Source organism: Eleutherodactylus coqui, chromosome 4 (genome assembly GCF_035609145.1).
Source record: "Eleutherodactylus coqui strain aEleCoq1 chromosome 4, aEleCoq1.hap1, whole genome shotgun sequence".
In the NCBI taxonomy this organism is placed as follows: domain Eukaryota; kingdom Metazoa; phylum Chordata; class Amphibia; order Anura; family Eleutherodactylidae; genus Eleutherodactylus; species Eleutherodactylus coqui.
Genome location: NC_089840.1, coordinates 250601731 through 250628664, shown reverse-complemented (window position 1 = coordinate 250628664; position 26934 = coordinate 250601731). Strand labels below are relative to the sequence as shown.

At 46.8% G+C, this 26934-nt stretch overlaps 3 protein-coding genes across 3 annotated transcripts in view; all 3 read left to right on the top strand.

Annotated features, from left to right (window-relative positions):
- The window catches only part of LOC136626671 (alpha-2-macroglobulin-like protein 1), a 32320-nt gene extending 20571 nt beyond the window's left edge, over window positions 1-11749 (top strand). Inside the window, exons 13-18 of the mRNA XM_066601687.1 lie at window positions 7348-7411; window positions 8299-8444; window positions 8631-8780; window positions 8926-9060; window positions 11215-11311; window positions 11733-11749. Coding sequence (XP_066457784.1) covers window positions 7348-7411; window positions 8299-8444; window positions 8631-8780; window positions 8926-9060; window positions 11215-11311; window positions 11733-11749 — 609 coding nt within the window. The remainder of the gene's footprint in view (window positions 1-7347; window positions 7412-8298; window positions 8445-8630; window positions 8781-8925; window positions 9061-11214; window positions 11312-11732) is intronic.
- LOC136624917 (uncharacterized) lies at window positions 436-5551 on the top strand. The gene is made up of 2 exons (XM_066598833.1): window positions 436-1354; window positions 4935-5551. The coding sequence occupies exons 1-2, from the start codon at window positions 556-558 to the stop codon at window positions 5528-5530; spliced, it is 1395 nt and encodes a 464-aa protein (XP_066454930.1). The 5' UTR covers window positions 436-555; the 3' UTR covers window positions 5531-5551.
- A 1037-nt stretch (window positions 11750-12786) lies between the features above and the next one.
- LOC136626211 (alpha-2-macroglobulin-like) overlaps window positions 12787-26934 on the top strand; it is a 34022-nt gene continuing 19874 nt past the window's right edge. The window contains exons 1-8 of the mRNA XM_066601064.1: window positions 12787-12867; window positions 15587-15812; window positions 15897-16023; window positions 17997-18118; window positions 19681-19732; window positions 22008-22082; window positions 23449-23625; window positions 26799-26880. Coding sequence (XP_066457161.1) covers window positions 12848-12867; window positions 15587-15812; window positions 15897-16023; window positions 17997-18118; window positions 19681-19732; window positions 22008-22082; window positions 23449-23625; window positions 26799-26880 — 881 coding nt within the window. The 5' untranslated portion in view covers window positions 12787-12847. The remainder of the gene's footprint in view (window positions 12868-15586; window positions 15813-15896; window positions 16024-17996; window positions 18119-19680; window positions 19733-22007; window positions 22083-23448; window positions 23626-26798; window positions 26881-26934) is intronic.

Below are 26934 nucleotides of genomic sequence, written 5' to 3'. Positions count from 1 at the left end.
ATTCCAGGGACTGATGGGCTGGAAACCAATAGCACAGAGGCGCCGGAATAGTAGCCCCCGGGGATATATATGGAGGCAGCCCATGACAGGGTTAACGGGGAGGCCAGGGTTAATGGAAGGGTGAAGAGGGGGGGGTGTAGTAGAGGGGGAAGTTAGAGAGAAAGTGCGGGAACAGCAGGGGGAGGAGCATCCCTAGGCGGCAACGGAGGAAGAAGAAGCAGAAGGAGAAGACGGAGGCCACGAGGAAGAAGAGGGAAGAGGTAGAGAAGACCCAAGACCCCAGGCAGAAGTCCCAAGACCCCAGACAGAAGTCCCAAGACCCCAGACAGAAGTCCCAAGACCCCAGACAGAAGTCCCAAGACCCCAGACAGAAGTCCCAAGACCCCAGGCAGAAGTCCCAAGACCCCAGACAGAAGTCCCTAGACCCCAGGCAGAAGTCCCAAGACCCCAGACAGGAGTCCCAAGACCGAAGTCTGCAGACCGAAGTCCCAAGACCTGTCCGTGAAGAGCCCGAAGGTGATCGTCAGGAAGCGCCCAGAAGAGGACTTACCGGACATGGAGGCCGCCATGGAGAAGATCCGGGCAGCGGTGGAGGAGCGGGGCATCGACTGGCTCATGAGGATCCTGGATGTCGGGGCCCCGGGCCCATCGGAGGTGGAAGCGGCACCCGCACGGTCAGCAGCATCGGGGGGAGAGGCGTCCGGAGCCCCTGCAGCAACTGCGGTGAGAGAAAGGGGGCGAAGGACAGCCGCTGCGGGGAGCCGCACACCGGAGGCAGCAGCGGGAGCGCTGTCGGGGACTGCTAGCGGCCGGAGGGAGGAGGCAGGAGGGAGCAGGCAGACACCGGCAGCATCGGCGAGAGGGCCGAGTACTAGGAGGGCCCGCGCTCCGGCGCGTCTGAGCCCGGATCAGGCTCCACAGCGTCGGCGCCGCATAGAGAGTCCCTCACGGGCCCCTCCGGGCCGGCTCCCTGCACCATCCATGCCATCGGGGGAGCGCAGGCCCGGGAGGAATCTCGCCGGGCGGCACGGCGCAGCGTCCGGCACTAGGTCCCGTGCTGCCAGGGGGGCGGGGCCTAATACCGGGCTGTCGGCGGTGAACCGAGCTACAGCGTGGGGCCGCTCTGCAGGAGAGCCGGTGGTAGCAGAGCAGCCCCACAGTAACTTCCAGGGACAAGCTGAAGTGCGGCCCGTGAGAGCCAGGCCGAGCAGCAGGCAGGCGGCTGCGAATCCGGAGGTGCGTATGCAGCCAGAGGAGGACCCCGGTCGTCAGTTCGGACCACATTCGGACGAGGAATCGGATCCGCTGGAGGGAGGATCGGCGGCTGGTGGGACTACAGCCCCTACGCAGCCAGGTGAGCAAACACACGGGGACACTACATTACATGCAGTTAGCCGCGTTGCGCACGCGGGAGATAGTTTTGGGGGGTGGACAGGGGATGGGGGGGCGATGGCAGGCACACATGGCGCAGCGAGTGATTTTGGGTTATTTCTGGGTGGATTATGGGAGTTGTGGCGCAAGCAAGAAGCAAGAGCAGGGCCGTCGCCAGTAGCTGCTTGGACGCTACCGTCCAACGCGTCGATCGCCGACGAGAGCGCTAGGGGTGGTAGCACGGCGGGGGCGTCTGTAGGGCAGCAGGTAGCGCCCGTTACGGTAGGGGTCCAGACGGAGAAAGATGGGGAAGGGATTCGCTTGGATGACAGAGCGAAGGGGGAAGTTTATGTGTGTTTCGAGGGCCCCCTAGGTGCACACTTAAAGAAGGAGGTTAGAGAAAAGATTTGGCGCGACGAATACGTCGAGATCTTTTCCCTTCTCCCTTTGGAAAAATTCAATTTAGATAAAGGGAAAAGGACAGAATATAAGAAGGAAGAGGAGGAGAAACGTCGGTGGAAACTGATTCCACAGACGTTCTCCAACTGGATGCAAGCCTTCGCTATTCTGGCCAGCGTTATAGGTGAAAAGGCGCCGGAGAACTGCTCCGGCCTTTTTTGCTATCTCGATGCGATAGGTGAGGCGTACAGGGTGTACGGGGGCCAAACGTGGCTTAGGTACGACGAGCAATTTCGTCAGCGGAAAGCGATCCGACCGTCTATTCGGTGGGATCAGAAAGATATTGGCCTATGGTTGCGGGTAATGGCCCCAGTTAGGTTTGGCCAGCCCTTTCAGGGGGGGGCCGGGACTAGCAGCTCGGCCAGTGGTTCCCAAGGGGGGGGGCAGGGAGGTCAGTCAGGGAGTCATAGGCTCGGATTGTGTTGGCAGTTTAACGACGGCCAATGCAAATTCGGGAACTCTTGCAGGTTCAAGCACGTCTGCTCCGTGTGTAACGGCACGTCACATGGAGCAGCAAAGTGCTTTAAAAAAGGAAAAGGAAAGGGTTTCGGGGCACCTGGAAAAAGGGATGACACCAGTGAAACTGGCAAGGATGGTGCCGTTTCTAAATAGGTACCCCGACCGAGATAAGGCTAGTTTACTGTTTGAGGGTTTTAGGGACGGTTTTAGGATTCCCGCCCCAGTTCATAGGGTTCCGGTCACAACCAAGAATTTGCCGTCAGCGATTCGGCAATCGGCTGTGGTGACCAAAAAATTGTTTAAGGAGGTTCAGTTAGGCCGCATGGCGGGACCGTTCCGTTCCCCGCCCGTGGCGGACCTGGTGGTCTCACCGCTGGGGGTTGTTCCTAAGAAGGAACCTAACAAGTTTCGACTCATACACCATCTGTCATACCCAAAGGGGGCGTCAGTAAATGACGGTATAGACCCGGAAATTTGTTCTGTGGTGTATACTTCATTTGACGCCTCAATAAAATGGGTCCGCAGGTATGGGCAGGGAGCGAAGCTGGCAAAGGTGGATATCGAGTCTGCGTTTAGGTTGCTCCCAGTTGCTCCCGAGAGCATTCGTTTGTTAGGGTGTTTTTGGGAGGGAAGTTATTTTGCGGATAGGTGCCTACCCATGGGCTGTTCCATTTCTTGCGCTTATTTTGAAGCGTTCAGTTCCTTTTTAGAATGGGTAGTTAGGGATTGCACGGGGATTAGGTCTGTGATCCATTATTTGGATGACTTCCTATGCATAGGGCCAGCAGGTTCGCCTATTTGTGCAACTTTGCTGGGGTCACTTCAATGGGTTTCCGGTCAATTCGGGGTGCCTTTGGCGCCTGGGAAGACAGAGGGGCCCACTACATGTTTAAAGTTCCTGGGCATTACCATTGACACGGTTGCAATGGAATGCAGATTGCCCGAGGAGAAGTTGACAGAGTTAAAGGCGGAGGTAAAGAGAGCAAGGGTTGTCACCAAGGTCACTTTGAGGGAGCTCCAATCGTTATTGGGCAAGCTTAATTTCGCTTGCCGAATAATGCCGATGGGGCGAATTTTCAGCAGAAGGCTAGCGTCAGCAACGGCGGGGGTTCGGTTACCCCACCATTTTATTCGGCTAGGTAAGGAACTCAAGAAAGATTTAGCAGTATGGGCGGCGTTTCTAGAGAACTACAACGGTCGGTCAGTAATGATGGAGGAAATGGTAAACAATTTTGATTGGGAATTGTTTACTGACGCCGCAGGGAGTTCGGGTTTTGGGATTTACTTCCAGGGCCAGTGGTGCGCGGCCGGATGGCCGAGCGATTGGTTCTCGTCAGGGTTGGTAAGGAACTTGGTGCTACTCGAGCTCTTCCCCATTATAGTGGCGGTGGAGATATGGGGCGAGCAATTTAGGAACAAGAGGGTACGCTTTCACTGCGACAACCTGGGGGTCGTGCAGGCGATAAATAAATTGTCTGCATCGTCCCCTCCAGTGGTGGCCTTACTGCGCCACCTGGTGCTGAAAGCGTTATCACTTAACGCTTGGATAGGTGCGGTACATGTGCCGGGGGTGAGCAATTCACTAGCGGATGCTCTTTCTCGTTGCCAGTGGGAGCGATTCCGACGTTTGGCCCCGGCAGCAGAGAAGGAAGGGGTGTCTTGCCCGAGACACATCTGGAGCGTGGTCAGCGAGCAGTGAGGCACTTGATAGGTACCTCACTGGCTCGGAGTACGTGGACGTCTTATAGGGCAGCCTGGTCGGAATGGGAGGAGTGGCTGCAGCAGTGGGGAATCGTGCGTTCAGACGAGGACAGGGTAGGGGCGTTGTTAGGATGGTTGGGGAAAAGTTCTGAGACAGGGTTGTCAGTCGCCAGAGTTAACAAATTTATGGGAGGAGTGGCGTTTGGCGCTAAGTTGCGGGGTTTGACTGATGTTACAAAGAATTTTGTAGTCAGACAGGCACTAAAGGGGTTTAGAAGGGGGCGGGGGGGGTCAGATATGCGTCGGCCAATCTCGTTCGACTTGTTGAAGAGATTGGGGGGCGCATTGGGGGAGATATGCGGGGAAGGGTTTGAATACTCGCTTTTTAAGTTGGCTTTTTCATTAGCTTTCTTTGGGGCTCTTCGGCTGGGGGAACTGGTTTCCCCCAGCAAAAAGAAAGGGGGGGGTTTACAAAGCGAGGATACCAAGGTTATAAAAGGGCGGTTGGAATTAGTCATCCGTCGTTCTAAGACGGATCAGGAGGGTAGAGGTCGGAGAGTGTCGCTAGGACAAGTGCGGGGAGAGTCCATGTGCCCAGTTAAATGTTGGGAGGACTATAGTTTGTTAGCAGGAGTCAGGGTGGGGCCTCTTCTGCAGCACCGAGATGGTCGTTTTTTGTCAAGGTTCCAGTTCGAGGCGGTGTTAAGAAGAGCGATAGATACGCTGGGGTTAGACAGCTCTAATTTCGGGACACATTCTTTTAGAATAGGCGCGGCAACGGAGGCAGCAGAGAGGGGACTGGATAGTCAGGCGGTGATGGGCATCGGTCGGTGGAAGTCGGGACGGTTTAAACGTTATATCAGGCCGCACTTGCTTTAAGCGGGGGGGGGGGTACGTTTTGCGGCGGGGTTAATTACGACTAGTTGTTTTTTCTTTTGTTACAGATCATCGAGCCGCGTTGGTGTGGATAATGGGCCACTCTTTTGTGTATTGGGGGGGGGAGAGGGCTAAGATCAGGCCTAACGGTAGACAGTTAAGGCTGAGTAGAGAGACGGCGGTAATTCGATGGATCGGAGTGCGGGGCATGGCCTGGTTCCGGGTGTTACAGGACGTTCAGCGCTTAGTCTCCCTAGACAGGCCGCCTAACATCCTCGTACTGCACGTCGGGGGCAACGATTTGGGGCAGAGACCCTTTAGGGACCTAGGTAGGGACATCCGGTACGATATGCTTCGTATGATGCAGATGTACCGGGGCTTGATCGTGGTCTGGTCAGAGATGGTCCCTCGCAAGGTGTGGCGCAACGCGCGCTCAGTGCGGGGGATAGACAAGGCCAGGATCAAGGTTAACCGGGAGGTTTCACGCTTCGTTGCGCGTAATGGAGGAGTGGCCGTTCGGCACATAGATCTTGAGAAGGGAGTAGGAAACTATTGGAGGAGCGATGGCGTGCATCTCAACGAGATTGGGACGGATCTGTGGTTAGAGGGGGTTCAGGAGGGAATAGAACGCGCGTTAGTTCTGTGGGGTGCTGCGCAGGCATGAGGTGGTCATGCCATGCTGGCGGTGGCGTTCGGAAGGGGGGGGGGGGGAGTTCTTGGAGCCAGCTGATGTGCGGGGCGGGGGGGGGGGAACGGGGGCTGATGGCTACCTCCCCCCCCCCTCCCCCTTTTTGGTATAGTGTGTGTGGTCAGCCTGTCGCCTCCCGGCTCTGTCAGGCCGTAGTCCCTGCAGAGAAACGTGGCTAGCCGAGGAACGGCTCGCGCCTCTCTGAGTCGGGAGGAGGAGGGCGACTAGGGGCAACCGGTTGTGTGTTGCCTCCCGAGTCGGCTGTCTTGCGACGGGAGGGTTTTAGCGGGAAGGATTTCAGTCTCCCGAGTCGGATAGAGGGAGAGAGCGGCGGGAGGCAGGACGGAAATCCTTTTCCCTGTTGGGGAGGCGACAGAGGGGGTTGGAGGCTCCGGGGACTTCCCCCTTTTCAGTGGGTTGTTTTATTTGATGTTTTTATCAATTGTTAATAAGAATTTTAATAAATGGCCGCTGTGGCCAAAAATTTATCCAAGCTAGAAGTTGCAGCGTTTTAATTGAAGAAAGGGGGAGGTTTGGGTTAGGTCACAGAGGTCACATCCGATATACCCGCGTCAAGAGGCGCCGGAATAGTAGCCCCCGGGGATATATATGGAGGCAGCCCATGACAGGGTTAACGGGGAGGCCAGGGTTAATGGAAGGGTGAAGAGGGGGGGGTGTAGTAGAGGGGGAAGTTAGAGAGAAAGTGCGGGAACAGCAGGGGAGGAGCATCCCTAGGCGGCAACGGAGGAAGAAGAAGCAGAAGGAGAAGACGGAGGCCACGAGGAAGTCCCACCCACCCGCCCTTACTTTAGCATATAGGGGGCAGTTTAGTTAGTAGAAAGGGTCGTAGAGGTATCGTAACATTGTCATAGCGGCGTTCGGAAGGGGGGGGGGGGAGTTCTTGGAGCCAGCTGATGTGCGGGGCGGGGGGGGGGGGAACGGGGGCTGATGGCTACCTCCCCCCCCCCTCCCCCTTTTTGGTATAGTGTGTGTGGTCAGCCTGTCGCCTCCCGGCTCTGTCAGGCCGTAGTCCCTGCAGAGAAACGTGGCTAGCCGAGGAACGGCTCGCGCCTCTCTGAGTCGGGAGGAGGAGGGCGACTAGGGGCAACCGGTTGTGTGTTGCCTCCCGAGTCGGCTGTCTTGCGACGGGAGGGTTTTAGCGGGAAGGATTTCAGTCTCCCGAGTCGGATAGAGGGAGAGAGCGGCGGGAGGCAGGACGGAAATCCTTTTCCCTGTTGGGGAGGCGACAGAGGGGGTTGGAGGCTCCGGGGACTTCCCCCTTTTCAGTGGGTTGTTTTATTTGATGTTTTTATCAATTGTTAATAAGAATTTTAATAAATGGCCGCTGTGGCCAAAAATTTATCCAAGCTAGAAGTTGCAGCGTTTTAATTGAAGAAAGGGGGAGGTTTGGGTTAGGTCACAGAGGTCACATCCGATATACCCGCGTCATGCTTCACTCTCTTTAGAGTTGCTGTTGGCTGAAGCACAGCAGGGCCCTAGACTTAACATTGTAACCTTCGACTCGCCTGACAGTCACTCAATGTATCAAACTCAAAACATCCACTAAAGGTCATGCAAAGGGGTCAAAGTGTGGTGCAAGAAAAAGTCTGTAGGCTTTTTTTTATATTAGATTCAGGAGGAACATAGACTTATGGGGAAAAATGATGTAGAATTGTTATTTTATGAGAAATGCAGGTATTTACTAAAACATGGAAGTGAGGAGAGCAGACGGGTCCTCTTTACGTGCGTGTATGACGCTTTTTTTAATTGAGTTTTTATTATATTCTTTACAGGTCATTTCATTTGGGAAAATTGTCTCAAGCGCAACTAAAAAACACACAATCTCTGCAAGTGGAGGTAGTGTATGTTCAGGACATTGCACTGTATGTTCTTGTCTTTATTGTTGAACATTAGTTATTGCATGGAATTAAATCATGAAAAAATAATATTAATTAGAATTTTTAATCAATAGTTTAATCTCAGTCTGTTCATCTGGGGGATGGAGGGAGGGGTAGGTAGTTTTTCAGAAATGACCAGACTGCAGCTAGAGGGAGTTGGAATGGAGCAATGGTTGAGCATTAGAGATGAGCGGGCATCCAAATGCTCGAGTCCCCATTTTTCGAGTCGAGCTTTTCGTAAAATTCGAGAGCTCTACTAGAGTAACGAACCCCACTGACTACAATGGGAGACTCGAGCATTTTTGTATGTGGGACGCAGGGTGCCGACCTTTTTTTTTTTTTTCTAGGTTCGTTTCTCTCTCTCTCGCCTGCCAGATAAAAAATTTGACGATGACATGCGCTGCATCGCCGCGGGAGGGGCCAAAATAGGCATGTCACGGGGGGAGGAGCCAAAAACTGGGGCGGGGTCGAACACGGCTTGATGCTCATTCGAGTAACGAGAACCATCGAGTACGCTAATACTCGAACGAGCATCAAGCTCGGCAGAGTACGTTCGCTCAACTCTATGGAGCATGTGTTGCTGCATTCGAAGTCTAAGGGACGGATGAATTTATTAAAGACTGTGTAAGCTTTTCAAGAGCAAACAAGTGTTGATACCAATGAAGAATATTTCCATTGGCCAGAACCAATCAATAAAACTGGTACATTTTTTGGATTGCTAATGATGACCGTGATATATAGCACCATCTCTATGGTCTATGGTGTTGTGATCCGTGGTCTAATGAAGGGACGGAATGAAGCTGAAGGCACATTCTCTAACGTCTTAATGTTTTTCATTTCCATCAGGACTAAGGAGCTTCTTTCCCTTTCCTCTCACGGTCACTTCTGACATGTCACCAGCTGCCACCATCCTAATGTACACTGCCCTTGACAATGGAGAAATTATTGCTGACAGCATTAAAATCCCAGTCATGAGCTGCTTTCCCAACTCTGTAAGTGCTCGATTTTTTTCTCTTCTGACATGCAAACGGACGTATAACTATCCTAAATTGTATGGAGCCGTAATATACTGTCCATAGACCTCTATGGGGCCATGACTTTTATGGGGCCGTCATAGGCTTCCAATTTCATATGGTGCTATTCTGAGCCCTACTTCTGATTACTTTTGCTTTTTAAAGGTTTCCCTTCAGTTTTCGGATAAGCAGAGTCTTCCTGGGTCTATGGTGAATCTTCACATCAGTGCTTATCCCAACTCCATGTGTAGTATCCGAGCAGTGGATAAGAGCATCGAGCTTTTGAAAGCAGAAAAGGAACGTTCCGAGGACACGGTGAGTCATGACCATGCAATTTTTGTTGATTTTTACTATTAGGCTTTAAGTCTCAGTTGCATTGCAGTTAGAAGTAAAATAATATTACACTGGGGATTCTGAGATTAACCTTGGATTTATGATTATGGTCCTATTTCTTTCTTAGGTGAATGAATTTTTAAAGGACTGGGAGGCGAATAGGAATTATTACCCCCCAAAGGTTGAAGAGCTTCAGGCGTGTCCAGCTGGTTCTTATCCTGTTTTTTCTCCTAATCAGCTTGATATATACAGTCATTTTGAGGTACTAAATGTAGTACTTAGTAGTAGATTCTCATACTATTTATCATTATCAAAAAACAATATACTGCATATTGGTCCCACATGACCTTCACTATATTTATACTTACAATGACTAGTCTGGAATGACGCTGCATCCTTAGTGATGTTATGTGACAGCATCATCCAATCACTGCTGCAGGTGTTACATCATCATTGTGTAAGGGGCATCCCCTGTTGCATGGGGGAGTTCCACCTGGTTGAGGGATGGGAGTCTTACCTCAGGGGCCGTGATTTGTGGCTTGGGCTCATTCAGCTGTTTCCCATTCAGAGAACTCTGAGATTTACACTTAATGCCGTATCCATGGACCTGGAGATATTGTCGATCACATACATGGAAGAGGGGAGCCATGAGTCTATACCAATATGGATATAATAAGTAGGCCATGGCTTGTTGGGCTATTTTTTTATCATAACAAGTCACTTTATTCTTGGAAACGGTAACTTGAAAACAGTTCACTTGACCAGTGAAACAACTTTGACTGATAGAGAGAAATCCCACGTAGCGGGAGCAAGTCCTTAGTCTCGTTGTACAGAGTAGATGGGCTTATTAAAACCAGTAAGGGTGGGACACTCCTGCAGCTGTAATAAGGTGCACAGCTATAAGCCAAATCTAATAATGGGAACAAGGTTGACTGGAGCCTGGCTAGAAGTGTAGGCATGCAGGGCCTACCGGGAGTGTTGATATAACTCTCACTCCAGTAGTCAGCTACTTCACTTTATTGCACTTGGCATTGTGTTATGGATTTTGTGGATCCACTGTGTCTCCAAACGGAACCACCTAGCAGAAGACACAGCTGAGACCAAGGCCAAAACAGAACAGAATGCAGGAACTCAGTACAATAACAAAAGGGGCCTTTACCCTGGACTTAGATAGATGAGGTGTCCCTGTCCTGGAGGTACTCCAGAAGGTGGAGAGAGCCAGGCCGCCTTTGCTGACCTTGGCTCCTAGATGTGCCTCCCTATCTGGAGATGATGGGAATTCAGGGTCACTGAATCGAGTCACGCAGATATGCAGGAGTGAACATAAAGTTGAAACCAGAAGCAGTTCAATTAGAGAGTAAGCAGGCATGAGGCGTAAACTTAATATCTGGACAACAAATGGGCTCTTTCTGACAGTGAATAAGCATGAGATTTCTTCCTATCCCTTATGCTTTGCCCTCCTGCATCTCTTTCTCTAGCTTCTTCTGTTCTTCTGATTCCTGAGTTTCCTTTCTGAGTGACCATTGTACTTCCTTGGCTTATTCTCTTCCATTTTTTCCTGTATTAGTATTTCTTTGGTGCTTGAGTTTAAGTTAAATTCCTGCTGAAGTCTCTCTATTGCTATTTTCTTCCTCTTTCTTGGAATAACAGAGCTATTGGGTACTCACACTTGTTGTCCTTCCCACCGCACTGAATCTCAACGTCAACTTCTTTTCTCCTCGTATTTCATCTCCTGAACTTCATCTTTTTCTACTCTTCTCTTCCTTACTCTCCTCTTTGTCTCTGTCTCTTCTGTAGTGTGCACCCCACAGAACTCTACACTCCTTCTATTCTCTTACACTCCACCAACCCGTGCGAAGGTTCTAGCTACCTATCACAAGCCGTCTTTCTTCTATCTTGCTGAATCATGCTTGAAAGAATGGACGTACCTTTTAATAAGCAAAGTGTGGTTGACCAACATTAAATTACCCTTTTAAAGTGACATGAACATTTACATTCATTAACATCTACATTCAGTACCTAGCTCCAGCCAATGACAGCCGGCACTCGATGAGCCAATCACAGCCATTCAGTGATGTCATTCACTGAGTGGCTGTGATTGGCTCATCGAGCACCGGCTGTGATTGGCTGGTGCTCGATGAGCCAATCACAGCGCTCGCTTTGCTAGAGGCAGGGTATTCAAAACCCTGTCACCAGCAAGAAGCTGAGATGTCAGATGGAGCGGACACTGCAGACTGCCGCAGCACCGCCAGAGACCATCGCAAGGCATCGGGACATCGTGGACCAGGTGAGTATAAGCGCCCCCTGAAAATACAACACTGTGCCTCTTTTGAGGCAAAAATTAATATAAGACGGTGTCTTATTTTCTGGGAAACACGGTATGTTGTATCATTTATTCCTTTTTGATGTTTTACAGCAATGTGCAATAAAAGTCTTAACCAACTTCAACATTCGGAAGCCACTGGACTGTAAATTGCTGACAACCCCAAGACCAAAACCTAAAGATTTTTCAGGTGAGTCGACCCTGTTTTATTTATTTTAAAAAACATGAGGAAATTATAGATATATTGAATAACTAGCCCTGGTACCCAATATATATCTTTTTTATATCTAAAAAACAAAATCTGTTTGTTTGTGTTGTATACAAATCTCCGGTTCTGGTCTGATTTGAGTAAAATTTGGCCTTTTTTGTTGCCAATAGCAACCAATCATAGCTCAGCTTTCATTTGTTATTCTGCTCAGGTAAAATGAAAGCTGTGCCGTGATTGGTTGCTATATCTTATACTGTTGAGGTAAAATAAAAGCTGCACTGTGATTGGTTGTTATGGGCAACAGTTTTCAATCCTCAGTGCTGAGATAAAAGGAAAGCTGCTCTGTGATTGGTTGCTATAGGCAACAAAAACAGTTTTTTACTGTTTATTGATTTACTGTTAGACACTTTTGCTAAATGAGGGCCAGTATTCATAAATTTGCTCCATGTATTTCTGTCTGGGGATCATTTTTCAAACTGGTATCAACACGGACATCCAAGGCGGAATTAGGAAGGACAAAATGGGCTAATGTTTGGTGGCTAAAAAGCAGTCCTGAAACACAAACTTTCAAAGCTCAGTTTGACTCTTCTAGTGGGAATTACTTGTTGGAGATAACCAGGAAAACTAAATCGAGTCCGTAGAATCCATTGGTGAAGGCAAATTTGGGGGTTGCTGCATTAAAATTCAAGGAAAGACAAAAAATGCAAATAAGGTGCCGAGACAACAACATTTTTGATTTTAGAAATGTCACTCCCCGGCCGCCGGCTCCAGTCTGCGCATGCGCTGGCCGGCCAGCAGCCGGCACATCAAACAGCAGGAGCCGCGGGAGCAGGTGACTGCCGCGCTGGTCTCTCGCAGCGGAATCCGACCCGGTCGTCTGCAGGCGGCCTAAGTAAATTCATAAATTTCTAGGAGAAATAACAGGAACAGAACACCGCAGAGTTCTAAGAAAAAGGTGTGCTAAAATAATTTTATGTGGACTGAACATATTTATTAAAGCCTTTCATTGTTATCCTGCATGTGATGATAATAAGATGACTGCTGAAAGGTTTTTTTCTACAGATCAGGAAGTGTCAAACTATTATTGGGCTCTGTGGACAGTGTGAGAATGCTGGATTTTCGAATTTTTCGAAAATATAGTCCGTAACAATGAAAATTAAGAAAAGAAAATTACCAAAAAAGTTAAAAAAATATATGTTTAATATAAAAACTTGTTTTACACAACAGGACATTTTCTGATGACACATTCCCTTTAAAATGCAGCAGAATAGCAATGTTGTCCCTATCAATTTTATTCAAAGATTACTAGTAGCTGTACAGTGTTATGACTGCACTGATTACATTTAGTAATTGCAGTTTTTATTTCTGTCTCTATATGTAGGTACAGGCTTTCTTTCTGTAAAAAGTACAGAGGAATCAGCTTCAATAGAGATTGCGGCAAGTATAGTACGACTACCACAACCACCACCGCCACCACCACAAGAAAGTGTGCGCAAAAGATTTCCCAGTACTTGGTTCATGAACACTAAGGCAATAGGGTAAGTATCTACAAATTAGATCTGGTGGTTTCTTCTATGATTATGGACAACAGCCTAAAGAAAATAATGAAAAAAATTACATACCCTATTAGGGAAAACTGAGATAATATAGTGTTGGCTCTTCTATTCGGGATCCTCATCTCTTGACCTTAGTGAAGAGCAGTTACAAAGAGAGTCTCTGTCTGTGTATGTGAATTGCACTACATGGACACTTCTTGTGGGGGAAAGGCCCATGTGCAGGTGCAAATAAGAGACTGAGCATAAATCTAATAAATCAACACCAACTTTATTCAGCAGTTGCTTCTGTGTTACAGCCACTTTGTAGCAATCAACAGTACAATCATTCATTAAAATACTGCATCACAGTCGTCGTCCCCCCCCCCCCCCCCCCCCCGAACACTCTAGCAACTCTGTTGCAATCCTTAGTACAAGCCCACACTTTTTGCAACTTGTCACACTTCTTGAAAAAAGAATCTTCAGCCATTTTGCAGGTTAGAATATCACTATGCAGAAACAGAAATACTTAGTCACTCTGTTATACGTAGGCCACCTGCACACGACCAGGTTGGATTCCACATGCAGGATTCTGTAGCGTTATCTGACCCCATGTACCTGTCCAGATTCTTCTGCACTGTGGATGTACCGGCCGCAGATGCGCACTACAGATCACGCCGCGCCTTCGCTAGGTGATGACGCAGATCCCGCGACCTTTCTGCAATGATGATTGCGAAAGGGCCGTGGGTCGGACGGCTTCCATTGACTTCAATGAAAGCCGTCCACACCAAATCCGCCTAGAAAGTGTCCTGCTCTCTTGATATTCTTTATTGTACCTTCAAGTTGTGTACTGCACATAGCTACAGGAACCGGCCATCTTTGCTATCAAACCGAAGCTGCCGGTGCACTTGTAATTTCATCTGTAATCTTTATCTGGGTGACTGGGATCTCAGAAGGAATTATTCATGCTACTCAGGAATCAGTCTATTGAAAGAAATAGCAAAGTAGAGCAGAAGTGGTGGCGGGGCTGGAAGCTAGTGTGCATGTGGGTCTGAGATCCCAACTGAGGCCAGGACAGGTAGAATATGGGAAAGCTGGGTACGTAGAAAAGGGTCAAACAGGAACACCTTTACAGAACCATACAGAAACTGTTACTCAGGACTATCCCATGGGGGAGGGAGGGTTAAATACCCTAGGAAGCATCTTACGTGCATGAGCTGGCTTTTTACAAGAAGGGCCCAGGAAGCACATATGGTAGAGGAGACAGCTGGAGGGATAGTGTGAAGTGGAAAGTTGAGAAGAGGCACTGGTGGCGATAACAGTATGTGTCAGTGTAGTTCTACATTTTTGCATTGTATAAAAAAGCATAGTCTGCTGCACTATCCTCTAGAGAGGTATCCTACAAAAAAAGCATATGCTGTGCAATACACACTGACATGCCAAAAGTCATGGGACAGGAAGTAATACTAGGTAAGATCCCCTCTACCCCAGCAAAGTGCAGGAACTCAATGTGTCATCAATTCTACAAGTGGATGCAAGACAGGAATGTTGTTGAGCCATGTCAAGTCAATAGCCAGCCACAGATCCATGGTATTTGTAGGTGCAGGATCTTAGACCTCTCTATTACATCCCATAAATGCTCTATTGGGCTCATGTTGGGTGAACATGCAGGCCACTCTATTCAGAATGCCCCCTTGACTAATACTGGACAACTTTCGCACAATAGCACAGTGTATTATCCTGCTGGAGTATCACATAATTGTGGGGGTACATGAAGTCCATCAAGAGTTGCAAATGGTCACCAAGCAATGAGTATGTAGCCACCACCAGCTGGCAAAAATCCATGAGGGGCTGAAAATGGTCAAAAATCAGTGAGTATGGAACCACCACCAGCCTGCAAAGTGTGTTGTTGACAACTTGGCTCCATGGCTTCATGGGGTCTGCCCCACTCAAACCCTACCTACCATTAGCCAAAAGCAATTGGTACCATTACTCATTGGACCATGCCACATGTCGCCAGTCCTCTAAGATCCAGTTAGCAATCTCAGTCCAGGTGAGGTGCTTTGTCTGGGGTCATGGAGTTAACAGAAGAACTCTAGTGGGTCTTCTGTTCCTATCCCATGGAAGCTAAAGAACGCTGCCCTGACTAGCAAGATATACATGTTGGACTTCCTGTATTGAATATGGATGTGATTTCTGCCAGAGTCACTTGTCTGCTTGCACTGACAATTCCAGCCAGACACTGCTAGCATGGGCGTCCACTGTGCTGCCCCCTGTTGTTGGTAATGCCTTCAATGATGTTTTCCCAGTACACACATGACACTGTGGATTGAGCAATGTTAAATGCCCGCACAACTTTGGACACTTGGCACCCACCATCATGCTTCCTTTGAACTTTGATAATTCACATTGCCTTACCATCAGCATGTTGGCCGGTGTTGAAATTTTCTGATAATATCTCCCGACTTATCCAGGTGTGGGCATTCCCAAGCTGTCACCTGAGGTAACACCACTTGATAATCAATTTACAAACTGCTATCCCATGACTTTTGGAATGTCAGAATGTATACTTTTTCTATAATAGAAGCCTTGTGAGATATATCATGGGAAATACACCTAACATATACATCTGATAAAAGGCTCAACTGTGACGTGAGCAGTACCTTAATCAGGTATTAGTATTTCATTTTATTACATATATTTTTTCATTGTCACCCTGGTACAGAGAGACTGGAGAATTGGACTATCCAGTCAAAGTTCCAGACACCATCACCCAGTGGAATGTAGATGCCTTCTGCACATCAACTGTTGGTCTTGGTTTTTCACCCCGAATTGGACACCAAGTATTTAAACCATACTTCGTGGAACTAAACATGCCATACTCAGTGAAACAAGGGGAGACTTTGGTGCTGAAGGCAAATGTCTTCAATTTTATGAGGCAGTGCATTAAGGTAAGAATGTAAGATACTCGTATATCACGTTACTGGTCTATATGTATCCCAACTTCATGGCTATTTCTTATTCTTCTGTTGTAGGTTAATACAAATTTATACCCGTCTAAAGACTTTCAGCTGCTACCATGTGATGATTGCCTACACACTGCCTGCCTCTGTGGTAATCCATCCGACACCTTTACCTGGAACATCAAGCCCTTAATCCTGGGTAAGATCCCTGCTCAATGAAGAGGAAATTAATAAGTACATGACACCCATTCCAATGAATGGGAGACAGTGTAGTACATGGCTGTCTTAAGGGGCTTTCATACGGAATAATTATATTATTGTTTGGATTTCCACAATCACGCGAGAATCTGAAAACCGAACAATGGATTGGCCCGTGTAAACAGGCAGTCGTTCACTTATGAACGACTGCTTGCCTACTGTGAATGGAGGCAGCAGGCAGGAACGATCCCCGGCCTGCTCTACCTTCGTTCACTAGCGATCATCGTTTCTGTGTAGTAAAAGCACAAGAGCAATTAACACTGGGGCAGCCTGTTGGGCATCTGTTGCCCAACAGATCGTCCCGTGTAAAAGCTGAAAAAGGGGTTGAGCTCCAGCTAATTGATACAATTTCAGCAACCACTACTAGGAAAAGCTTAGGAGTTCATTAAGAGCTATGTCTCTTCCTAAGGAGTTCCCTCTAGTGATGTCTGCACACAGTTTTATTTATTTACCTCTATGGCTAGAGAGATGATTTGGAGCTCTGTATCAGAAGAAATGGAACCTTTAACACATATAAAGATATATTAATTTAATGAATAACAAATGATGAAATTAAAGGGGTTGCCAGACATAAATATTTATCTTAAAGGGCCACTTTGGGGAAAACACATTTTTCCATCCCTTCATCTGGATGTTACTTTCACATCAATCCCATGATGCATTAGCACAGCATTGCATGATCATCTACAGCCTGTACCATCTTTGCAACACTACCATTACCTTTAGTATTCAATATTCACGTAATTTAACTACAGATCATAAGTATACAGTCGGCAGGATGAGCTGTGATCTCCTCTATGCTAACTGTGTGACAGGATCTGTGTGATCATCATTAGTAACTGTGATGGGAGCAGAGGAGTATCTGAAGGCTCATCGGCGCGGATTTAAAAATGTAGGATAGGGGCCTTTTCACAACTTTCCTTTGCATCGTTGGGTCTTTTAAAAAGTCCATCGATGCAACACGAGCAGGCGGGGCATTGCTAGAATCTTAAAAGATAGGGCAGACACTAAATGTAATGGGCCCAAATGCAAAATCTGTAAGATGCCCCCCCCTCCCAACCATCCATGTGCCATTTTTTAATAATGGTATTTTCTTACATGATAGAGGGGCCTTTGGGCCTCCTAAGGCACCAGGCCTTGGTATCGACTGCTACCTCTGCACCCCCTATAGCTTCGCCCCTGGATGAGAGGCAGTTTATATGGTATAGTCCATGTAACAGCATCACACAGACTGGAAACTGACTAGTTTCAGGCAGCATAACCCCAAGCAAATCTGAGCATGTTAGAAGTGAGATAACATGACCATCTGAACAAAAAGAAGTTGGGAGTCTCTGACTGAAAGAAGTAACTAACCAAGTCAACACTATCTGATAATATATATATATACACATAAATAATGCATTAAAAAATCACCATAAAAACAAGTCCTCAATGCTATAAACAAAGCAAACAGTCAAATTCTTACCAATCCTGACTCCCACCATCTTCTGCGCTGGCTGCTTCGGTCTTATATGTGACATCATGCTGAGGTCTCTGATTGGCTGCAGCAGCCTGTGATGTTCTGTACACAGGCTGCTGCAGCTTGTTAACAAACACCAGGCACAGAAGACTGAGCATTGGTGCAGGAGATGCTGGGTGCTGTGAGAGTAGAGTATATGACTAATTGTTATATTACAGCATATGGGACTTGCTTTTAAGATAATACTTTATGTGGGACAACCACTTTAATCAGCGCAGAATCTTACAGTATATTTAAAAATTGGTATCCAAAATGAAGTGCCTTACGACATATACTGTAATCTGACTCTTGGTGACACAGATCACAATGTGCTCTTTTTCCTTGTTTCCGACACACAATATCCTGTGTAATTCTTGAATTTGCATTAAGTGATGTATCTTACGTTACCACAACAGGAGCTATTAATATCACCATCGGTACCGAGGCGTTGGAGACCAATGAACTGTGTGACGGACAGACGCCTGTCGTGCCTACAAATGGAAAGTCAGATATTGTGCAGAAGCGTCTTTTAGTTGAGGTAAGAACTTGGAATTCTAACTAATAGTGTAAACATTATGGATCAGATTGATACAATGTTTCACTGTAATGTCATGTTTCTCCTAATCATCACGTTACGCCTACAGGGTCACGTTGTCACTGGCAAGTCTAGCTAGCCGAGCCTCCCCAGATGCACCGACATTAACGCCCTTAACATGTGTCAGGACATCGTTGTGTCTTATCAAGTTTAGTTTCGCCATTTGTGCGTGGATAGTTGTCCAGTTACATTCAGGGGGTTTAGTTGATTTGCTGCAGGTTTTGGTGCAGATGTGCAGCAGATTACACCAGTCAATGAAGGGAGAAATCTGCAACAAAATCTGCAGCAAACACACCCTTAGGCTGGGTTCACACGGGGCGGATTTTCGTCGGAAATCTCGCGGTTTGGCCGCAGCAAAAACCCCGAGATTTCCGCCGGGAGAACCCATGGAGGAGAGCGCGGCCGCAGTGAAGAATGGACATGCTGCTTCTTTTGAAACCGTGGCTGCGGCCGCCGCAGCCGCGGTTTCAACCGGATTTACCGCAGCGGATTAGCCGTCCCGTGTGGACGAGATTTCTGAGAAATCTCATCCACATGGCCGGCTAATCCCGGGATTAGCAGCCGCGGGCGGTTTTGCCGCGGGCGGATCTGCTGCGGCAAATCCGCCCTGTGTGACCCTAGCCTTAGGCCCCCTGTCCACGGGCGTTGCGAAGTCCCGCGGCAGCTCTCCGCCGCGGGAGCCGCCACCCGGGAGCAGGAGCCACTGCCGAAGCTCCGCCGGTCAGCCCTATCTAATAGATAGGCTGGTCGCAGAGAATTGGGGCAATTCTCCACTCGTGGACAGGAGCCGGCGCTTTCCATAGCAACGCACCCTTAGGCCGCCTGCACACGGGTGGATGTGCATAGTGGAATCCAGAGTGGGCGTCCGTCCCTTCCCTAATAAAAGCCACCCATAGCATGCTATGGCAAAATGCGATTTCCTCTACACGAGCAGAAATCAATCACGATTTTCTGCTCGCAGAGGAGAAATCGCAGCATGCAGCAATTCTGTGCGAACGGCTTTTATTGAAGTCAATGGAAGCCGTCTGTCCAGCGACCCTTCCAAAATCAGCATTGTAGAAATCACATCCGCAGCTCAGATTAGAAGAGGGCAGACAGGTATCCTGGGGTTAACGGACGGACACAGAGTCAGATCCCGCATGCGGAATCCGCCCCGGCCGTGTGCAGGCGGCCTTAGAAGAGTTTAGAATAAGGATCAGCTTTTTTGCACAAACAGCACCAATCTTGTCTGCAGTTTGTGTCTAAAATAGCAGCTTAGCCTTATTTAATAGAACTAAGTTGCAATACCAGACACTGCCAATGGACAATAGTGGCGCTGTTACACAAGAAAAAAAAAACAATACCCTTATTTTTAGTCCTATACAATACCTTTAATGCCTTGTTGATCTTAATACTTACATAATGTATGATTTTACTGGAATATACAAACCTAGTCGCACTGGTATATCTCATATATAGCCATCAGTTATTCCTGCTTGCTATTATGGTGCATTTTCTCTCCACAGGCACATGGAATACCTGTGGAAAACACACGCAGTCTCATCCTATGTGCTTCTAGTAAGTTGATTTTGGATGTGATATTATCTGGTATTTTGTTATTTTTGCACAGTTTCAAGATAATCTTTGAAAGCCATGGTTCCTAGTTTGGGTAACCTAAGTACAACCTAAGGTAGATTTCCTTCTTCACTGTGAGTCCAAGGGAGTAATGCATCTCTTTGTGGAGAGTACCATGAAGCTGTAGGGGGTTACATAGACCATGCAGTGATCCCTGAGAAACCACAATGCAAATGATCAATAATGCCTTCATAGCGCCACCTATTGAAAGGTAACTATGATTCAATATCCAATCTTTTAATAGGCTTTACAGCATTACTAAGGATGTGAGCCAAATCAGAATACCCATGTATGAGGGCTGATTGAGAAGTGAGGAGAAGAATACTGTAATAAAACTCTCATAATGTTACGACAAGCATACGCTGATGAAATGATACACATGAAGTGAGCCTTCTGCCTTCTTGCAACAGGTCATTAGTCTTGGCCATGTTGACATCCATGACTGCTGTTGATGGCCCCCAAATGTACTTCATCATTCACCAGTGTTGCCCTCCTCAATGTGTTTCCAGCACCGAAATACTGCAGTATGGTTAATCGTTTCATCAGCATACGCTTATTGCACCCCTCTACCGTGCTTTTAGAGAAATGTCTACTTCATCCACCAGGATGGCACCTACAAAGTGCTTCACTCACTGTTACAGAAGAGAATGGCTGTCCAATGTGTCAGACGCATTGATGCGTGGCATGAGCAGCATAAAGGGTGTAGGTAGAGTTATAGATCATTCATTGCTCTCTGGAAACAGCTATGCAAATGATTGATTGAATAATCCTCCACAGACCTCCTATTTGGGCATTCTGCAATGCCTGGTAAAAGATCAGATATTGACTCTTAGGGTAGCTACCTTTCAATAGGTGGCGCTATGAAGGCATTATTTTATCACTCATTTGCATAACCTCTACACTGAGCAAATCTAACTATACCCATAATGTAATGTGGTATAATCTAATAGCTATATGACATTATTTTATGCAAATAGCAATATCATTGCAGGATTACTGCTTATGGCAAACAAGGTTAAGGGTGATCGAATTAATGTCACATTTACTACAATTCATGCTTGACCAAATGATGCTGTGTAGATCTAGCTAAAAAATATACAGAGCTATCAGTATAGCAAAGTTTAACTTGTGTGTGATAACTTTTTATCTTTACACAGCAAAACCTTGTAAAACGGTTAAAAGTAATTGCGCAGAAAGTTATCATAACACCGTAAAGCTTAAAGGGGTTGTCTCACGCCGAAACGTTTTTTTTTTTTTATTCAATAGGCCCCCCGTTCGGCGCGAGACAAACCCGATGCATGTGTTAAAAAAAAACAACGGGTAGTACTTACCCGAATCCCCGCGCTGCGGCGACTTCTTCCTTCTTCTTACTTACCTTAGTAAGATGGCCGCCGGGATCTTCACTGTGCAGTCCATTGCCGATTCCAGCCTCCTGATTGGCTGGAATCGGCACACGTGACGGGGCGGAGCTACAAGGAGCCGCTCTCCGGCACGAGCGGCCCCATTCAGAAGACAGAAGACCGCACAGCGCAAGCGCGTCTAAAATCGCCAGAAGAGGCGATTTTAGACGGATCCATGGAGACGAGGACGCCAGCAACGGAGCAGGTAAGTGAATAACTTCTGTATGGCTCATAATTAATGCACAATGTATATTACAAAGTGCATTAATATGGCCATACAGAAGTATACAACCCCACATGCTTTCATGAGACAACCCCTTTAAGTTAAACTCTGCTACATCTGTACAACTTAAAGGGAACCTGTCACGTCCCCACGTCACCATAAACTAAGTTATGGTGCTGTTAGCAGATATGACATGGAAACGGGTGATGTATTTTTTATACTCACCCGCGATCCAGTGCTGTCCCTCTCTTAAGATTGCGCACAGCTCTGATCACCCAACTCTTGTGCATGCTCTCCCATAGTAGATTTGTATAGGAAAGTGTGCATATGGGACTCTGAAAAGAGTCGGATTTTCATGCTGCACTTTGACTTCAGAGGGGAACTTTGCTAGATTGTGGGATAGGGTGAGTATAAAAAATGCATAAGCCGTCTCTCTGTCACGTCCCGTAACAGCACCATAACTTAGTAGGGACGTGACAGGTTCCCTTTAATTTATTAATATACATGCAGCTGAGAACTATAGAACTAGCACCAGAAGTGCATCATGTCTTAGCCAATCATCCTTTCTACAAGTGTGGTAATGTTTCTTTTACAGAGTCAGAGACGATACCATTGGAGCTTCCAACCGATGTTGTGCTTGGATCACAGTCCGCAAAGTGCACTGTAACAGGTAAGAAGACTATTTTTCTAGGTCATATTCATTACATGATATCTCTTGTTGCTGTATATAACATAGTGAATAGTCAGAGAGTTCTATCAATGAACAATGTTCATCCAGGAGAAGGCTTCATGGCTGAGTGTTATGTTCGAGGGACGCACCAAAGCACCACGTCTCAGCGTGGATGCAATGTAGTGTACTAATAAAACCGCAACAATTCTCATAGTAATTGCAAAGACAAACTACACAACTCCAGGCAAAGATCTAAGGACACCTGCCACCTAATAATTAGGAGAAGTAGGGGCACCCTTGCATAAAAAAAGGGTAGGCGCCCTAATAAGGACAGCCACACTGTCTTCATCTGGGACCTGGCTATTCCTGGTTAGGTACCTGGAGAGATGCACAATACACAGGACACAACACTGTTCACACACTCAGAATAACAACTGTTCATACACCACATGTCTGGCCACCTGCACAGACCCAATGAACATATCGCTGTTCACACCAACACACCAGGTAATACATACCACACAAAACAGTAACCCCACCCACAACTCTCATCCATACAGCTAGTAAACAATAGCTAGTCCAAATGTCCTCACACCAAGGGAAAAGAGAGCCAGCCACCAAACTGACATAAAAGGAACCATGTGAGGAATCACCATACATGACATCAGATGTCAGGAGGCCGCACCTGTCAAAGGGAAATGAAGAACAGGTCTGCATAAGATGCAGATGGGGCCAGCAGGTGTCCAGGCTGTCCTCAAATAAGGTGAGAGAAACACTTCAGACTAATATGCATAATAACACTCAGCTCTGAGTGGAAATAACACAGAATGAGTAAAATGATGAGCATCCTCTAACCAGAGGAGCTGGTATATGTGTGCAGCAGACCAGTGGCTGGAGAAACTCCACACCCAGCCAGCTCAATTATCCAACAGCTAATAGATGCCATGAACAGTCCCATAGAAACGAGCATTTCACTACAAAACCATAGGGAGAAAAAGCCAGGCGGCCAGACATTTTCATCCGACTTTAGCATCCGGCAATTGTCCCATATAAGAAGGCCCAAAGGAAGCAACATAAAAACAATTCCATATTCTATCACAACATGGTAGAAAAACCCTTGAATTCTGAAGTTCACATCAAAACCACTAGGTGGCCACAATAGACACATATAGGATAGAGATCTCATGACAAAGTATTTCAAAATCATGTTATTCTGAAAAGCTGGTCATCCTATGATGCCCGTATATCAAGAGGACTGTTAAGGAAGGACACATCTTTATGTTTTGGTCATCTGACATCAGGTTTTGGGTATTAAAATCTATTCAGTTTCTACAAGAGTCTTATTAGAACTATTTTTCTCTTCCAGGTGATGTGATGGGGAAGCCACTAAACAACTTAAATAGTCTTGTACGGCTACCAACAGGATGTGGAGAACAGAATATGATATTACTTGCCCCCGTCATAAAAATATACAATTACAGCCATGCCACAGCACAAATGACTACTGCACTTAGTAACAAAGCAAAAGGGTACATGGAAACTGGTGAGTAGATTTAAAAAAGCGTCCTTTACAAACAATTAGATGGCAGCACGTGTAACTGTGGTTCTGTAATTTTTGTACTTTTGTCTTTCTGTATTCCCCCTGTCTTTGTAAGCGCTGCGGAATATGTTGGCGCTATACAAATAAAGATTATTATTAGATTATTATTCTATCCAAAACGGTAGATACAAGTTTATACAAAATCTCCACCTTCTATCTATCATACATGCAAATAATAATCATGGCTGCAATGTTTTAGAATGAAACATTTCAATCCACCTAATAATTGTTCGTTGGTAATCCAGCAGGTCCAAAAGATGAGGGAATGTATTTGGAGATTCATCTAAATCAGTGTTCCCCAACTCCAGTCCTCAGGGACCACCAACAGCTCATGTTTTCAGGATTTCCTCAGTATTGCACAGGTGATGTAATTATGGTCAGTGCCTCAGACATTGCCACAGGTGTTCTCACCATAGGATATCCTGAAAACATGACCTGTTGGTGGTCCCTGAGGACTGGAGTTGGGGACCCCTGATCTAAATTACCAGCTATTAAAGGGGTTGTCCCGCGCCGAAACGGGTTTTTTTTTTTTTTAAACCCCCCCCCCGTTCGGCGTGAGACAACCCCGATGCAGGGGTTAAAAAAACCACCCGCACAGCGCTTACCTGCATCCCGGCGGTCCGGCGTCTTCATACTCACCTGCTGAAGATGGCCGCCGGGATCCTCTGTCTCCATGGACCGCAGGGCTTCTGTGCGGTCCATTGCCGATTCCAGCCTCCTGATTGGCTGGAATCGGCATGTGACGGGGCGGAGCTACACGGAGCTACACGGAGCCCCATTCAGAAAAGAAGAAGACCCGGACTGCGCAAGTGCGGCTAATTTGGCCATCGGAGGGCGAAAATTAGTCGGCACCATGGGAACGAGGACGCTAGCAACGGAGCAGGTAAGTATAAAACTTTTTATAACTTCTGTATGGTTCATAATTAATGCACAATGTACATTACAAAGTGCATTATTATGGCCATACAGAAGTGTATAGACCCACTTGCTGCCTCGGGACAACCCCTTTAACCTCTTCTTGACGCGGCCCCCCTTTTTTTTCCATTTTCGTTTTTTTCCTTCCCCACTTAAAAAAATCATAATTCCTTTATTTATCCATTAACATCGCTGTATGAGGGCTTGTTGTTTTTTGCAGGACGAGTTGTAGTTTTTAATGGTGCTATTTAATGTACCATATAATGTACTGAAAAAATTCTAAGTGGAGTAAAATAATTTAAAAAAAAAACATTCCGCCATGTTTCAGTGCGTCTTGTTTCTACGGCGCACAAACTGCAACAAAATGATAACTTTATTCTATGGGTCAGTACGATTGCTACGATACCAAACTTGTATAGTTTTTTTTTACTATACTACTCTCTTTTTTTTCAAAGACATTTAATTTCTTTCAATTATTTTCTGTCATCTTGTGCGCACAATAACTTTTTTATTTTTTCCGTCGACGAAGTTCAGCGGTGGCTCATTTTTTACGGGATGTCCTGTAGTCTCTGTTAGTACTAATTTGGAATACGTATGATTTTTTGATCACTTTTTATTGCGTTTTTTCTAGAAGACAGGGTGACTGAAAAAGTGCATTTCTGGCATTCTTTAATTTTTTTTTCGGACAACGTTCACCGTTCAGGGTAAATAATGCGCTACTTTGATAGAGTGGACTTTTACGGATGCGGCGATACCAAATATGTATTTTTATTTTACTATTTAGACTTTTTAATTATAGATATGGCAAAAGGGGGGTGATTTAAACTTTTATTACTTTTTTTTTACAATTAAAAAAACTTTATTGCTCTTTTTTTCTCTTTACTTTTAAGTTCCACTGGGGGACTACAATATGCAATACTTTGATCGCTACTGCAGTATGACGTAATGCTATAGCATTACGTCATACTGCATTCTGACAGGCAGCCCTATCAAGCCACCCCACGGGGATGGCTTAATAGGCAGTTCTCTCAAGGCAGCCCTAGGGCCTTTCAGAAGGCCCCCCGCAGCCATGACACCTGCACGGCTCCCCTGATCTCACCGCGGGGGGGGGGCGTACAGCGGCATTTAAAGAGTTATTAGCCGCAATCGGCTGAACGGCCGATCGCGGCTATTGCCCGCGGGTGTCAGCTGTAGTAAACAGCTGACGCCCGCACTGTATGCAGAGAGGTTGCCCCGCGACCTCCCTGCATACATACCCCGACGCTCCAGGACGTAAATGTACGTCCTGGAGCGGGAAGGAATTAAAAGCCCATTTAGACACAACCATTATCGCTCAAAAGATGTCTTTTGAGTGATAATCGTTGTGTCCTTTACATTGCAAGATGATCGCTCAAACGTTAAGCGATCACCTTGCGCTCCTGAGGATGCAGAGAACAAGCGGGGGCTGCTTGTTCTCTGGATCCAGCTGTTTCCAGCCGAGCGCTCCCAGCAGAGGATCCAGAAGACAAGCAGGGTGTCCCCACTTGCCTTCTGCATCCAGCTGTTTTTTGCACGGAGCGCCCGGCTGTTATACAGCCGAGCGCTCCATGCGGGGTATGGAGAATGCAGCTGGACCGCTCTGTTCTTCATACTCAGCCTGTTATCACGGAGCGAGATACAGCTGAAACAATAGTATCAGCTGCATCCCACTGTGAATCCCTGATGAGGCTCATCGTGAGCGATGGCATAATGAAAACTGCACGATGTCAGTGCAGATACACACAACGATTATCACTCAAAAGAAGGCTTTGTGCGATTTTTGAGCGATAATTGTTGTGTCTAAATGGGCCCTAAAATTCACTGGTTTATAGATTTGCCAGCGACTCTGCATTATGCAAAAAGATGAACCGCTATAATCATCTGGCGATGTATCAGCCAGCCACACACTTTCTCTGCAGTGCCTGCATCTTGAATGGTATGCCGGCCATGCAAATGATTGGCTGTCCTTGTAATGTATGGGTGTGCCATGTCCGCCATGCGTTCATTCTAGCACACCACTGGAAAGCCTACCTTTTTGGTGTCCATACTCCCTAATAGGGTGTCCTGATAGGACAATACTTTAAAAAGTGGATGTGCCCATGTTCTGCATAGATAGAGTAATCTGTCTGGTGGGCCCAAGCAACCGCAATCCAACACTTTGGGAATGTATTCGTTTTTTCCAGGTTACCAGAATCAACTGAAATTTAAGCATAAGGATGGATCCTATAGCGCTTTTGGGAGTAGTGATTCCTCTGGAAGTACATGGTGAGATTAATATAAACACATATTTACTAAGGTATCGTTGTTGGGCTATGACAG

What these genes read in the sequence shown, in the direction of transcription:
- LOC136624917 (XM_066598833.1), top strand. Translation starts at nt 556, where the DNA reads ATGGAGGCCGCCATGGAGAAGATCCGGGCAGCGGTGGAGGAGCGGGGC. An exon ending in TACAGCCCCTACGCAGCCAG is followed by an intron (nt 1,355 to 4,934) that starts GTGAGCAAACAC and finishes CTTTTGTTACAG; the next exon opens with ATCATCGAGCCGCGTTGGTG.